At 41.8% G+C, this 16,448-nt stretch overlaps 1 protein-coding gene across 4 annotated transcripts in view; it reads left to right on the plus strand.

Moving 5' to 3' along the window:
- The first annotated feature begins 678 nt into the window (after positions 1-678).
- ST7 (suppression of tumorigenicity 7) overlaps positions 679-16,448 on the plus strand; it is a 203,306-nt gene continuing 187,536 nt past the window's right edge. For all 4 annotated transcript variants that reach the window (XR_010922857.1, XM_067564248.1, XM_067564249.1 and 1 more), the window contains exon 1: positions 679-829. Coding sequence is in view for 3 of the 4 variants with exons in the window: in XM_067564248.1 (XP_067420349.1) it covers positions 679-829 (151 nt within the window). In the remaining variant the exon portion in view is untranslated. The remainder of the gene's footprint in view (positions 830-16,448) is intronic.

Consider the following 16,448-nt stretch of genomic DNA (forward strand, 5'->3'; position numbering starts at 1 on the left):
GGATTCCTAGAACTGTACAAGATTATGCTCTCAGTGGAGCCTCCAACTCTTCCCCTCTCAAAGGGGTTGAATGTCCAGGTGAGTGAAGGTATCTTCTTTTCCTCTCTCCCCTCCCCCACCACATACCTTTCCCCTTCCAAAAAAAAACCAAAAAAACTACGAGTTTTGGGATCCTTAAGTGGGCTTTTCCCCTTCTGCAGAGGGTAGGCCCTGTTGTCCCACTGCAATCTAGTGAGTAAAGTAGTGGAGGGGAGAACCTGGAAAAAGGTTCATTCTTTTTAGGGGTTCAGCTTGTGCAGAATCCAACCACTAAGCAGACCAGTTTGCTACCAGCACCTGCAAATGGCCCCAAAGGCTGTTAGTTCATGTGCTTTTTTTGTGTGAAATCAGTTTAAGTGGGATCACCCAGCTGCAGCTGTAAACGGGGGGCACTATAGGCACCGAGAGAAACAGGCAGAGAATTGGGGTGGGGCTGTTTTGTGCATGTGGGTTTTTAAAATATATTTTCTCCATTATGTTGCGGCTGGAAGAGATGCATGGCTGGAAACCCTGACTGTGGGCGGCGGAGTCTACTTTGGGAGGCATGAATCATCCCACAAATACACCCTGAGAGAGGTTGTGGCAGCAGAGAGCAGGGTTGGCTTTTTTTTTTTTTTTTCCTTCCCCTTCTACAAAAACATGGCTGAAGCTGGGACAGGCTTTCTGGAGCAGCTCAAGTCCTGCATCGTCTGGTCGTGGACCTACCTCTGGACCCTGTGGTTCTTCATCATGCTTTTCCTGCTCTACATCCTGCGGGTGCCTTTGAAGATCAATGACAATCTAACCACAGGTACAGCCACGTTCTCCTCCGCGCCCAGAGACCTCGCGCGGGCGCTTCCCCGCAGCCCTCCCCGCGAAAGTTAGTGCAACTTGTGCGGGAGGGAGAGAGGGGGACACGTCTGCAGCCAGAGCCCAGCCGCGAGCCGGGCAGGGCGCGGAGGGGCTTATACTGGAAAATCAACCCCCCCCTTCCCGATTTTCCTTTGCAGCCTGGCACATGAGCGCTGGATTCCCCCTCCTCCCCCCCCCCGCGCCTGTTGCAGGCTCAGGTGCCCTTTGGCTGCCGGAGCCGGGGGGGGGCTAATGGAGTGAGCTGCCCGCTGCCCCCCGCCTCGGGCAGGCGGGAGAGAGACGCGGGGCAGCCCCTCAGTCTGCGGCTGTGCACGGACTCGGAGCAGCAGCAGGGCAGCTAAGCTTATTGCCCTGCCCGCCCCGGCCTGCTGCAGCCGGCTTATAGAAGCGGGGGGGGGGCAAGAAGAGAAGCTGGCCCCACTCCCCACCCTGGGGTGGGCGCAGCAGGGGGGCGTTGGGGTTTTCAGCCCGGCCCAGCAGCGGAGCTGCCCCTCTGCAGGCTGCCTGCCTGCAGGGCAATCACCCCGCGCCCCCCCGCGTGCTGGCTGGGACTCGGGAGCCGAGCACAGCCTCTCTCGTCCCTGCGGCTCCTCCTCTCCGCCAGGGGCGCCGGGCGAGCCGAGCGCTCGCTGCCCGCCGCCGCGGCTGGGGGCGTGCGGGACGGTGGGGCAGCAGCAGAGCCTTGCGCGAGCGTCCCCATGGCCCCCCCGGTGCACAGCGGGGGAGCGGAGCAGGGCGCGCACCAGCCACGGATGGGCCGGAGAACAGAGTCAAGCTTGCCCTGAGAATGAGGCGCGTCCTGCCGGGGTTCGTCCCTCCCTCCCTGGGCACACGTTGCTCTGTGTGTGTGGGGGGCAGGGCCCAGGTGCTTACGGGGCTGCATCCCCAGCCAGGGAAGTGTTCCCCCGAGGAGATATTTATTCAGCCCTGCGATCTTGCCGTGATCCGGCTTCCAGCAGGGTGCTGCTCTAGCAGCTGGCTGCAATGACTCCCCCAGTGAGGAAGGATCCGTGGGAGTCCGCCTCCCCCCACCTTGCCTAGCAGCGCACTTGTGAGCCACATAGCTCAGGGCTGGGTGCCACCCGAAAGGCACTTTTAAAAATAAACTGGAAATCAGGTGCTCAGGCCGCTGAACGTTGCAGTCCGTTAAGATCCTGTTACAAAAGATCCTGTTACAAAAGGCAAATGTTACCACAAACCGGAATGCAATACCAATCATGGCAGATTTCCCAAATATTCTGTTAAAGAAATTCATGGCTGAGGTGAAGTGACTTGCTTTGGCAGAGGAGTGGTTGGTCAGGCCTGGTGGCTGAGACAGCAGAAAGTTCAGAGTTTGGATGTGCGGTGTGGCATGTATGAATTCTCAGTGGCGTCTGCTTCCTGTCTGTAACACCAGTGCTTCCATCCCCCAGACCCTGTGTGAATTGGGAGACTGCTCCCAGAATATGGGGCATTGTGGACTATGAGAAAAATCAGGATTGAGTGAGCATTGGAGACAAATGGGATGGAGTAAGTGACATAACATGTACATGGCTACTGCAGGAGTGCAGTAAGGTTAGCCATAATTTAGAGAATCTTGTAAAGCATATACTATAGCCGTCATTACTAAGGAAGTCCAAAACTGCGTATCAATAAGGCCCTATGAATGTGTTTAAAACGATAACTTCCATGGCATACTATGGTATAAATGTAGTGGAAAAATTGACCTAATAAAATAATAGTGTTATTATATACACTAGTGTTATAGACTGCCTGACCCAGTGTTTGGGTGAGGCATGGATTGAGGGCATGGCTGAAATTCAGTCTAGATAAAACAGATGTTGCTGGTAGCTTGAGGGAAGCAACTGGAATCTATAGTAAGGATTTGATCTGCCCTTTGTCTTGATGGTGTGTGTTCCCCTCTTCACAAGCTGGGGTCTTGGATTAACTGGATCTCCAGCTGCTGTTAAATCATCATCTACTAATTTTGTGGACAGCTTTTTTCCCTTCTTTGTCTGGCTAGGAGATTGCATCCATTTCTTTCACACATGGACCTTGGGTACTGTGATCCAAACCCCTTCCCACTTCAAGGTTAGATTACTGTAAGGCTACACCTTAAATCAACCCAGAACCTGAAGCTGGTGCAGAATGTGGTAGTAAGTTTATTAGGTGATGCATCTTGCTGGGAGCACACCACCAGCGGTCCATGATCTGCATGGGTTGTCTGATGGAGTTTAAAATGCTGGTTTATAAGGTCTAATTGGCCAGGGACCTACCTGCTTGAGAGATTGTCACTCTCCCCAGGCCAAGGTGCTACATTTCCCATTAGGCGTCCAGCTCAATCAAGTACATTCACTATCAGCATTAGAATGAGAGCTGTGGCAGAGCATTCATCATGAGAGGCCCTTAGCTTTGCAATTTACAGTCTTTCCTATTTCTCCTTACCCCTCTTGTCTTCAGTAGCACAAATTGGTTGAACTAATGGGCACCCTGCAGGGCCTGTCTGTTTACCCAGGTTGTTGTGGAGGGAAGGGTATAATGGTGGCTGATGTGTTGGAGGGTGGAGACTATTGGTTGGGCTTGATTTGCAGTGGTTGGTTATTTTATTTTTTGGCTTTGAGGTGAGGAACAACTGTTGATTTTACTTTTAATTTGATTGTATTTTTAATTTTTGGCAAAGGTGCCTGAGGCCCCAGATGGGCTCTTTTTGTTGTATTTTTGTTGTTAATCAAAATACATAGGAAATGTATAGTGTCAACCGAGTGCTAGGCATTTACAGATAGGTATGGAGAAAAGATCTCTGCTTTCAAGAGCTTACAGTCCTTGAAGAATCAGGTCTAAGATATAATGAGAAGCAGTCTGACTGAATGGTGATATTTTACATATAGCATGATATCCTTTTCATTGGACTTGTTTGCAGGGGGATGTATGGAGGTAAGGTTCTAATCTTTTATTATCTAACTTTCCTCCCCACTCTGCGACTGTGGGACAGCATCACAGACAGTAACTCATGAGATGGAAGGGTGTCCAACCTGACATCTGGAGAGTGGTCTCTAATGTCTAGCCTCCTTTGGTGCAGAGCACATCCTCTTGTTATGGAGCCTGGGCATCTAGCTCTGATGCCTGCATACAAGCGAGAGTTCTAACTTGCTACCACCTCTCTAGGATGGACTTAAGGGTATAGGCCAGAGAAAATCTTTTAAGGACTAAATTGAGAGTTTACACTCAGTCCATAGGCCAGGAGCATTGAGTAGTTGTGCTGCTCCAAGAGCAGACTGAGAGTCACAATTCCACCCTGGGCTCCCCATTTGCTCTGGGGGAGTTTATCTGCTACTGTTGTATGCCAATTTGCGTTCCTGCTTTGCTAAGATATGCTGGCCAGTGGCACATTGGAGAGGCAGAGTCTAAGCTCTGCTGATTCCTTGCACCTATCCACTCACTTCCCACCTGTCTCTATGGGATGGGATATAGTGGCCCCATGGAGATTGCTCTGTCTCCCTCTCTACACTGTGACCCACAGCCTGTTTAGGGGACTATGGGGAATAAATTATGGTGCATTATGAGCTTGCCCTAAGTGAAGAATGTGAAATACATAATTTAGAAAACCAGCAAAGCTCTCTTAAAGTGTATTTTTAAAAAGGAAGACATGTTTAATTAGATTGGAAGTTCTTTGAGACAAGGACTGTCTTTTGCTTATCTGTGGGCACATAGCAGCTACCACTGTACAAAACATAAATGACACATTGCCTTTCTACACCAAATTTATATTTTTTCTATACTACTATTTAAAAGAACCTGGGATATTGGGTACCCAGGCACAGTTAGGGAGCCTTGCACCTCTTTCTAATTAACTGACCTAAATCAATAGTGGCCAAAAGCCATTAACATCTGATGAATGGCTGGTCTCAGGCACCCTTGTTGACCTCTCTGCTTATGTTGTCAAGAACTGAATGGTTCTAGAGACTGACCAATCCTCTCTTCCAAAGGGTCTGGATTGGAATTCCTGGGTTGGAGCTGCGTCCCTGTGGTTGGGCAGCATTGGGAAAGCTTGCCTGTACTGCTCATGCTGTATGTGTACTGTATGGATAAATAGGAAACTTTAGTTCCAGGGCTGTCGATCCTCTTTCCTTGAATCCTATGAATAACTGGTGGCATAATGCAGGGATGAGGGGTTCAAAAGAAAAATATGTTTATGAAAAATTCTTAGTTTCTTTGAGAAAACTGGGTACCGTAGTGGGGTCGAAATCGTTGGCTTAATGTAAAGTGAAAAAATAGAAATAAAGTGTGCACACACACACACGCACGCACACACACACACAAAGCTTCTTATCACTTTATAAATACTATTCAAAGTTTTCTGCAGGTCTTGGGCAAAGGTTAGAAACCAGCTTGTTCTTGTGAATGAAAATGAGAAGTAAAAAATAGCAGAAAGCTATGATGATGATCTTCTTGAAACCTATCTGCCCATACTATTAACCCTGGTATGTGCCAAAAAATCCCCTTCGTTTATGAAACCAGCAGTAATTTACATAGCGTTAGCCAGTCTGAATCAAGGACTCTTACCCGTATTAAAGATAAAGCTGTATCTTTTCCACCTTTAACTCCATCAACTGTGACTCATGTTTTTTTCCTGCATTGAGGAAGGTAATTGTCTCCTCAAAAGCTGTAATGGAAGGCAACAGCTTTTTGCTGGGTACGAAGTGTGAGACATGCAAAACCCTTCTCTCTGGGAAGCTGAGAATATTATCTCCACAATGTTTGCCAGTCCCACCTGGTTTGAAAAGTAAATACACTGAGATCCCTCTTGATTCTAGGACTCCCACATGCACACAGTAGATTCAAAGTCTTCACATCCTGTTGGACAGTAAACATGATTTAAAAAATATTTAAGACCTCAGGCAGATTGCTTAAATGTGCCACTTCAACATGCATACAGGTTTTTGGACACTATTGCTCTTTATTACGCTAATTATTTCATTCTTGCTCACATATTTAGAGTGTTGGCAGAATTCAAATTTTATTTATTTCAAATTTCCACTTATGATGATGATGTTTATTCTTAAGCATTTTTGTTTTTTATCTATTTAAATGTTCACAGTTGCACAAAATTATGGATTTTAAGCATTTTTTTGTTTTTTATGGATGTAAGTTTTCACAGCTCTGGGACGTTATGTGAGGGGTCATGCAACAAGGGGTGTCAGACAATAATTGTTTAATGACCATAGATGTTGAAATTCAAAAAGTTAGCTTTATAACTATGAAAACACAAATTTTCAACATCACATGTCTAAATAGACACAGTAAATATCTTTAAATCAAATTCTAATCAGCTCTCAAGAAATATTTTTCTTCCTTTGCCTAGCTGTACATTTTGATTATTGATAGAAATATTTTTTCATCAGTTTGTGTCTATGGTGAAACCAACATTTACTGACATATACTGATAAAAATCTAATCCTTCCAAACCTACAATGATAAATGCATAAGATTGGTTGTACTATCTAGCAGTATTCAGCAGATATGTTTGAACACTTTTTATACCATCTTCTCCATTTGAGAAAACTGTGGAGTCCATGTGAAAATTTGGGACAACTATGGAATCCATCTGAGAACTAATCAAATATGCATTGCTACCACTCTTCCCCCACCCTCCCAGGTATTGAAATATTTCATTCACTGTTTGCTATTTCAGTTGAAATATATTATTATAGCAGCCTTCAGATGAGTCATTGTGTTTTTCATTGAAATGACCCAGACACAACTGAAGTGCCAGTATGAAGGCTAACCATGGGAAAAGCCTTCCACAACAGTGTCTTTTAAGGCATACATAAAGAACCCTCTGCAGCCACAAGCAACTCCTAAACTTTGCAATGAAAATTAGTTAAAGTGGGAGAACAATATGCACAATATGGATTTTATATTTTTATCTGTTCCCATGTAGTACCACAAAACATTCTGATTTAGAATATTAGCACATTACAATTTCAGTAAAATGCATGCTAAATAGATTAGATACTGGCTAACTTGCAGATCTCAAAAAGTAGTCAGCTGTAAATGGGGAACCATCATCCGATGGCAGTGTTTCTAGTGCAGTTCTGTAGGGATTGGTACTAGGCTTGAGACTACTATTTCTCATTTTCATCACTGATCTGGAAATAAATATGAAAACACTTGGCAAACTGGGCCCATATAAGAAAAAAAATTCAAGACATTCCTCCAGACTGGTGGACTGGGCTATACTGGAAAGCGGTGACCCTAAAGAGAATTTGGGGTCATAGTGAACATGCAGCTCAACATGAGTTTCCAGTGCAAAGTTCTGCAAAACAGGCTAATGTGATCCTTGGATGGACAAATAGGAGTAGGGAGGTGATTTTATCATTTTACATCTGTATACAGTTTTGGTGAATCTGATAGTAGACTACTGCGTCTGCTGTTCCGGTGTCCACATTTTAAAAAGAATGTTGAAAAAATATTGGAGAAGGTGCAAAAAAAAGCCATAAAATGATTCAAGGGCTGGAGAATATGCCTTCTTGTGAGAGACTTAGAGAGCTCAATTTGTTTAGTTGATGGAAGAATTTATACAATGTAATCAAGTCACTTCACAGTCTTCTAAGTGGAGAAAATACTGGGTGCTAAAGAGCTCTTTATTTTTATGGGAGAAAGGCATCACAAGCAGTTATGGCAGAAAGTTGAAGTCAGATACATTCAAACTGGAAATAAAGCATATGTGTTTAACAGTGAAGGTGATTAAGCATTGGAAATCACGAAGGAAAGTGATAGATTCTCCATCTTTGATGTCTTCAAATCAAGACTGGATGTCTTTCTGCAAAATTATGCTTTAATGAAACACAAGTTATTGGGCTCAAACGAGGGGTAACTTGGTGAAATGTAATGACCTGTGATATACAGGAAAGCAGACTAGTTGATCTAATGGTCTCTTCTGGCCTTAAACTCTATGAATCTGGAGTGTGGGATTATTTTCTTTTTGATGTGTATATATTAGTACTCTTACCATTCTGTGGCATAGTTGGTGCTGGTTAGTCTTGTTTGCACTTAGTCAGAAGTGCAATATATGAATCCATGTAAAAGGCCTGATAGTCTTCTCAATTACACCAATTTTGCATCAATGTAACTCCAGTATCTTCAGAGAAGTTATTTCTTACAGTGGGAGTCAGGGCCATGATATAAAAATACACACATTATCTTTGTTCTTAATAAAATTTAAAAAACAAAATGTCAAAGTTAGATTTTTTTTTTTAAATCATCAACACTGACCTTTGAACTAATGTAACCATGACATCCTTTTAACCAGGAAACAATACAGCATATTCAAGCTAGAATACTAAAAATAAAACAAGCATTTAAAAATGAATGGGATGTGGTCTTAGTCCAAAATAAATAGAATACATTTGATTATTTTTATAAAGAGTTTCCCTCCAAGTCAACAGCTGCAGAGTTTCTGAATACCACCACATCAATGTGAATTGGATTGGGACACACCTTTTATAAAAATGTGTAACTCTCCCCTCACCCCCTCTATAACAGTTAGCCTTTTATTCCTTTTCTGAAATAAATAGTGTTTTACTTTTGAAGACTCTGATTACTTTATATTCTCTTTTGAGAGTGTAAGAAAGACATATTTAATTACTAGGGCATTAAATGTCATATTTGCTGCAAACGGCTTGTGACAGGGCAGATAAGCAGACTCTTCTGAGGCTTTTGTGAGTCACTGAAAGTAGAGACCTCTAGAGACCTGACTTCCTAAAAATAACTGTAGAGATTTTTCAACACCTCCCCATTAATCTAATGTTTTGTGTGCATCTTATTACTGGGTACCTTTCTCCATCCCAGCTGAGCTGGAGGGAAAGACTCTAACCAGTGGAAAGCACTGTTACCCAGTTCAGCATCGAACCAGCAGAGTGCTCCATAATCCCTGGATTACAGGAAAAGGAAATTGTATCCTCATGAGGTCAGAGGGAACCAGGCTCCCAGGAGGGAGACACAAGATTCCTGTAAGTAGCAGGCCGAAAGCTGTGGACTGGGAAGAAAGGTTAGGTTGCTGTCCAACGGGGTTAGGCACTGCTAAGTGATTTGCATTGGGTTTTTGCATCCTTTGATTCTGGCAGCATAAATGGAATCTGAATATTCATAGGTGTCCACCAAGGAGTCCACAGCCTAATGCTTGGAGCACCGAACATCTTGAGGGGACAGATGTGCCTCAACACTCAGCAACACCCAGCAGTAGACAGGTTTGGTTACAGTGAGGCTAAACAACAACAAAAAACCTGTCATGAGAGTTATCCCATGTTTGGAGCAGATTCAGCAATCGGAGCACTAACGTGTGACTTGGAAACCCCAGCTTTGATACAGACTTCCTGTGTCACCTTGGGAAAATCAATTAAGGTGAAGTCCTGCCCCATTGCAGCCAATGGGAGTTTTCCCACTGACTTCAATGGGGCTAGAGTTTCAGCTTTTAGGTATGTCTATAAGGCAGAGTTAACTCAGACTCTTATTCAGGTCTTGTCCCTAACCCCTCTCCCAGCCACACACACAACCCTCTCACCTGAGTTTAGTGGTGCTTTCAACCTGGATGACCTGTCCCTGCTGCGGTACAGGTTAGAGCCCAGGGTTCTGCTTTAAGGCAGGCTGGTAACCCACCCACTTTGCAGTGAGGACACAAGCTAAATCACTTGAGTGCTGATAATTCTCCAATGCCCCTCCAGCAGAATAGACAGGTTCTCCCACAATTCACTGGGAAAGAATCCGAGTGACTCGTTTTGCAGTAGTGCAAAGAGCCATGGGATATGTCCCCAGAAGTGCTAGTAAAACACATTGGGGAGTGCAGCACTAGTGAGGACACATTCATTTGTGTGGGACTTTGCGGTGTGGCTGCTCAGCCCTGGGCTAGGCTAACCTGAATGTTCAGAGCCAGATACCAATCACCCAAGCTAAGTTTGCGATGAACACATACCCAAAGACTCTCAGTGGCTCCGTTCTCCGTCTGTAAAATAGAGATAAGGGCACTTCCCTACATCACAAGGATGAATACATTACACAGAGTGAGGCACTCGGCTACTGCGGTGGTGGGGTCCACCTCAGAGAGATTCACTGATATATTCGGCTGCTTTGCGTGGCTCTGGCGATACAGAGTAGCAGAACATACCTGTGAATCCAGCCCTTGAAGTCTTCATGTGAAGTAACAAATCCATTTTTTAAAAATGAAAATAAATTGTGTCTGATGCTATAAAATTTAACGTTGTGGCAGTTGCATGTGGGCAAATGGGGCCATTCCCCATGTTTCGCAAGTAAGAATACATTGATTTTTGGGATGATGTTGGTGAGGGAAAGAATGGCAGTTTCTAATCTCTGTGTCCCAGATGTATAGACAACCAGGGTGGGGTTAGCACAACACATAGTGGTACCCAAATGGGTTGATCTGAAGAAGAACTGTGTGTAGCTCAAAAGCTTCTCTTTTTCACCAGCAGAAGTTGGTCCAATAAAAGATATTACCTCACCCACTTGTCGTGCAATAATCAGTCATGCTACACAAAACTCCAGTGTATAGTAGAAAATGTAATTTATATCTACTTGTTAAACTAGTGGCCACTTCATGTCCTCTACTGTGGGTGTTTTGGGCCGCTGGATCTGCATAAGTGAAGATCTAAAGTGAAATCACGATCCTATTGAAGTCAATGAGGATTTTGCTATTGAAGTAAATGGGCCAAAATTTCACCCTGGGGGATCCCCTCATCTAGTCCAAGAACGATTCTCTCCAGGCAGTTTTTTTCAGAACTGTCATGGAGCAGAGTGTGTGTGTGTGTGTGTGTGTGTGTGTGTGTGTGTGTGTGTGTGTGTGTGTGTGTGTGTGTGTGTGTGTGTGTGTGTGTGTGTGTGTGTGTGTGTGTGTGTGTCAGTGTCAGTGTCAGTGTCAGAAACTACTCTGCCCCCAGTCCCATCATGGAGGGGTAAGGCAGGGGTTTAGTGGTATAGAGGGCCATCAGCTCTTGATTCGAGTTAATTTCAAAATATATTGTCTGAGTACATCAAAAAGGCATGTGGACAGAGTGATTATTCCTGCTCATTCCAGCTCCAATCAAGACAATTAATAATTACAGTCTGAAACTATTAGTTTGAAAAAACACAAGGGACAGGACTTTCAATTTTGTATAATTTTAAAAAAAATTGATCGTGAGGAGACTGTTTGTCTTTGGGGGAAAAAGCGGGGCTTTTGTTTCTATATTGACCTGATGGTCAGTAATAACTTTGCCCTATTTCAATGCCTGCTTTCTTTTATGATCTTGTTTTCACAATATTGTTTATTTGCGTGAATTATGGAAGTGTGCATATTATTGCAACAACAAAAAATCTCAGGTGAAATCCTGGTACCATTAAAGTCAATGGTAGAATCCCATTGATTTCAGTGGGGCCAGAATTTCACCCTAACAATGCAATGGTTATTTTTCTTTTTAAGTTACTTGCTTAAAGATAGCAGCATCTCTTTGACTATCTCAATTTTAATCCTTCATAGAGAGCTTTTTTTAAAAAAGAAATGTGATCAGTTTTTATCTAGATTTCATTTGCTTACATCTGATAGTACATACAGCTAGTTTTGAACAACACTATTAAAATTATTTTAATTTTCTTATTTGTAATATATAAAAAAGGAAAATTAAGGTTTTTCTTTTTCATTTAAATAAACAAAATTTATTTTTTTCTGCATTGCTGAGGAATCTGAAACACGTTTTTTTGTTCACCACCATCTTCAATTATGCTAGTTACAGCTCTGGGAAGTGTTAGCTGTGCTTCAGAGCCTGCAAGCAGTGTTTGCATATTAGCTGTTTTTGTTCGCTTATCTTTGTCCTGCAAAAATGGTGGCTATTTGGATTGTTAATATTAAATATAGATTGAGATTCAAGAGAATACTGCACACCAGATTTTAACAATTTTAAGGTATGTAAAATTTTGGTCATGATCTGTTTGGAAAATTCCCTTTTAATTTTTAAAGGAGAGACTATTGCTTGCAGAAATGTAGCATAGTATTTGCATTTACTATTTGCATATCATTAGATTTCTGTTTCAAGAACTTCAGATTTGGTCTACCTTATAGGAAAAAAAAGTGTTTTAAAGAATTAAAATTTGCCATCATAATGTCTGAGAAGTGGGCAATGAAGTGGTATCGTAGAAGACTATACAATTTAAATATTTCCTTTCAGAGTTTGTTTGGTTTTTAACTCAGGGATTTGATTTTCACAGTCAATTGGCTTAAAAACTCTCAAATGAAAGAAGCTGTTTAATGAAGTTCAAATCTAATGCAGAGATATCAAAAATATTTCAAGGTGTTTTAAGAAACTGACTTTTTTCCAGAGCTGTTATAGTATGATAAACTGCCAATATTTCAGAGGAAACATGCAAACCAGATTCTGCGAAGCGTTGCATGATTAAAATCTTGAACAAAGGTACTATGGACTGGTTTGACTGATATACAAATGATAAATTACACTCTAATCTGTTAACTAAACATCAAGATCATCTGGGCAGGGACCTTGGTTAAAATTTTCAGAATTGCTTAAACCCCATTTTCAAAACTGACTTAGGCACATTGGACCATATTTTTAAAGGTATTTAGTTGCCTAAAGATGCAGATAGGCACCTAATAAGATTTTCAAAAGCATCTATGCACCTAACTTCCATATCTTTGAAAATTCCACAAGGTGCCTTTCAGTTTTTGAAAAGCCTACATATTTTTGATTCTCAATCGGACCTAGGTCCCTAAGTTTTTGTCAGGTGTGAAAATGAAACAGGCTTCTAAGTCATGTAGGTGCTCCTGAAAAGTTTACTCATCTTTTTGTAATTTTTAAAAAATTGAATATGTCCTTATTTGTTTAAATAAAAGAAAAGTAATAATTTTGCATAAATCTACGCAGTATGTTTGCATGTACATAAGAAACATTAGCTAACATTACCCATTTACAGTGAATATGCAGGAAAGGCCTCGAGAACAAATTTGAATGCATAATTTCATACAAAAGCACTATATATTAAGCAAACTAACAAAACGGGCTAATGCAATATTTTAATGTATTAATAGGAACAGGAGTTGGTAGGTAATATCACTTCTGCATCCAGCACTGGTGAGAGCATTCCTGGAATACTGTGTCCAGTTCTGGTGTCCACACTTGAAAAAGGATGTTGAAAAGTGGGAGAGGGTGCAGAGAACAGCCATGAAAATGATTCAAGGTTCAGAAAACATCCTACAATGACTAACGGAGCTCAATCTTTTAGCTAATCATAGAGATGGTTAAGAGAGGGCTTGACCACAGTGTATAATTACCTACACAGGGAGACCATATCTGATAGCAGAGGGTTCTTTAATCCAGCAGGCAAAGGTGTAACAAGAACCAATAGCTGGAAGTTGAAGACGGCAAAGTTCAAACTAGAAACAAGGCTCACGCTTTTTACCAGTTAGTGTAATCAACTGTTGGAACAGATCACCAAAGGATGTGGTAAACTCTCCAGTCCTTGGAGTCTTTAAATCAAGATTGGATGTCTTTCTAAACCATAAGCTATAGTTCAACCACAAGTTGTTGGGCTGGAGTTAGGAATCATTGAGTGAAATATGGCCTGTGTTATGCAGATGGTCAAACTAAACTACCCTCATTATTCTTTCTGGCCTTAATATCTCTGAGTTTATGCAACATTCAGGCCCTCAGCATGTAGACACTTGTGAACATGCTTAACTTTGAACACAAATTATGCCACTCACCCTAGTGCCACTTGCTTAAAATGAAGCACTTGTATAAGAGTTTGCAGGATTGGGGCTTTAGGTTACAGGATTATCTGAGGGCTGGAGAAAATGCCATACTTAATGAGCTCATCTGTTTAATTCATCTAATAGAAGACTGAGAGGTGACTTGATTATAGTGTATAAGTACTTTCACATGGAAAAAATACCGGGTACTAGAGGGCTCTATAATATAGGGGAGAAAGGCATAACGAGAACCAATGGCTGGAAGCTGAAGCCAGAAAAATTCAAATAAGAAATAAGGCACATATTTTTGAACAGTGAGGGTGATTCGTCATTGGAACATACCACCAACGGAAGTGGTGGATTCTCCATCTCTTGATGTCTTCAAATCAAAACGGGATGCCTTTCTGAAAGGTATGCGTTAGTCAAACACAAGTCATGCTTTAGTGAAACACAAGTTACTGGGCTTTATATAGGGGTAATGGGAAAATGCAATGGCATGTGACTAGATGAGCTAATGATTCCTTCTGGCGTTCAGCTATGTGAACATGAAGCAATTCAAAGTCAAACAGTGACAAAGTCACGGTAGCCTGTGCATCAATCGCAACCTTGAGGCTGCTACTATGGATGACAAGAAAAAAGTTTAGCATGTCATAAGTTTGTTTTGAAAGAGTTTTTCAAATTTAATTGTTTAAATCCCAGCTCCAAGCACCTGCTGATACCCTTCATGCAACTAAGAGCTATAAGGGAAGTTTTTCCTATATGCACTGGTTTTCTAGCCAAGCCAGAATACTGAAGACAATGGTCCAAAATTGGCTAACACCCATTTGGAACATATTGCAGAAACTGAAACATAGAGAAATGAAGGCGGTCCTGCAAATATTTATACATCTGCTTGTTTTATACACATGAGTCAATGGGACTAAGTAAAAGTTAAGAATGTGCATAGGTATTTGAAGCAGAGGAGCCTAAATACTTTGCAGGAATGGAGAAACCTGTAGCATAGAACTCAGATCTCCTGAGTCCCAAGACCATATTTAATAATGTATTTTGGGTATTTGATAAAAAATTTTAATGAAAATATAGCTTGATTTCTCTAGCCAAACTGAGCTACTTGTGGAATATTATTACCCCGTTATTTGTTTAAAAAGTGTACTTTTGAAGCCTCCTTCAACCTCTCTGTGGCATTGGAGGCCTCCATTGAAAGATTTTATTATAAACTTTAGCTTGTCTTCTTGTGACTGTAAAGTGTCACGTGCACCAATGATGCTGAATAAATATTAATGAGCCACTGTTGCATTGTAAATTACCAGCAAAGACTAATTCGATTTTTTTGTTTCATTTGTTTCTTGATACAGTATTGCAGAAGGACATCCAGTTTTAACACTGAGAAAATTAAGCTTAAACAGGGATAATGCATTTAATGGGAACAGTAATGTCACACTTTCAAAAGAGAACTAACAAGTTGTTACTGTTAAGCCTGAGGAAAGGATATAAATTCAAAGTCTGAATCAAAACTGGCCAGCTGCTAAGAGAAGACAAAGATTTATTATTGCTTCGTCTAAAGTGAAGATTTATCACTGTGGTAGATTCAATGCAAAAGTAATTAAGTGCATTTAAATATAGCAATTAGAAGGGTAAGAGTAACAGGGGAAAATGAAATTGTTTATAGTTGTCATAAGTAAGATTCCTCTTCTGTGAAACTCTGCCAACTGCTACCATGCAATGTTGCAATTTCCAACTCTTTTCTAGAAATAAACTTGGCTTTGGAGTGAAATGTTAAGCCTTTTGGGTTGTTCTGTTTGTATTCTCAGCAGCAAGATGCTAAGAGAGAAAATTAGAACATGGAATCGTATTTGAATGATATGTACATGGTAGTTTTTAATTTTTTTTATTCTGTAAGTTGCCTAGTTCACTTAAATGTGCTGGTAACATCAGAATGTTGCAGATGTTTATCTTCACATAAAGAAAAGATTTGGTGTCACGGTAGATATGTTTCATGCTGAGGATTAAAAATTTTTTATACTACAAGCTGGTCTGGCACATGGTTATCTGACTTACTAGCACATGCCACCTTCCATGTGATACTGACCATTGCTGTTTGAATCATACATTTAACTTGATAGTGTTGATCCTAATCAGAGGGCCCCAACACAAACTGCAATTTAATACATAAGGCCTGATCAGCCCCGTTTCTTCCACAAATGAAGGGTATAAAGCAGGTCCTGGTTGGGTAGCATAGAAAGGGACAAGTACCAGGACTTCAACATATTAGTTTCTCTTCCCCTATGCATGAAAACCCATATGTAGGTGGGGATTAGGTTAGGACAGTGGTGGGTGGGTACAGAAAAGTCATCTGTTCTCCTTAGGGAGGATAATGCTTGCTGCTATCTTCCCCATACACCACTGTCCAAAAAGCCTAGTAAAGAATCCTGTGGTTGAAGTGTTGGTGACATCAGCCATACATCATTGGAGGTGGGAGAGAGGGAAAGGGGGGGGGGAGAGAGAGAGAGAGTGTGTGTGTGTGTGTGTGTGAGAGAGAGAGAGATCGTTGGCAGCATGGCTTTTGAAGAGGCCATTCTGTCCTATAAGGCAGGAAGCAGTAAGGGATGCACAGCACCCAGTGTGTAAAATCTTGGCCCCCCACTGAAGTCAATAAGAGTTTTGCCTTCAACTTCGGGGAGCCAGGATTTCACCCCTGATATCCATGGATTAACCTTCTTTCCCCAAGGTAATGATGATGCTACGGAAATTCAATGACAGGGAAATCATTAAGTATCCAGTGCCTTGAAGGTTTTACCAGCACAAAACTAACATGTCCCTAATTATTTAA

The sequence above is a fragment of the Emydura macquarii genome, unplaced genomic scaffold (genome assembly GCF_026122565.2).
Source record: "Emydura macquarii macquarii isolate MOO-44397 ecotype Brisbane River unplaced genomic scaffold, CSIRO-AGI_Emac_v2 contig_2636, whole genome shotgun sequence".
NCBI classification, from domain to species: domain Eukaryota; kingdom Metazoa; phylum Chordata; order Testudines; family Chelidae; genus Emydura; species Emydura macquarii.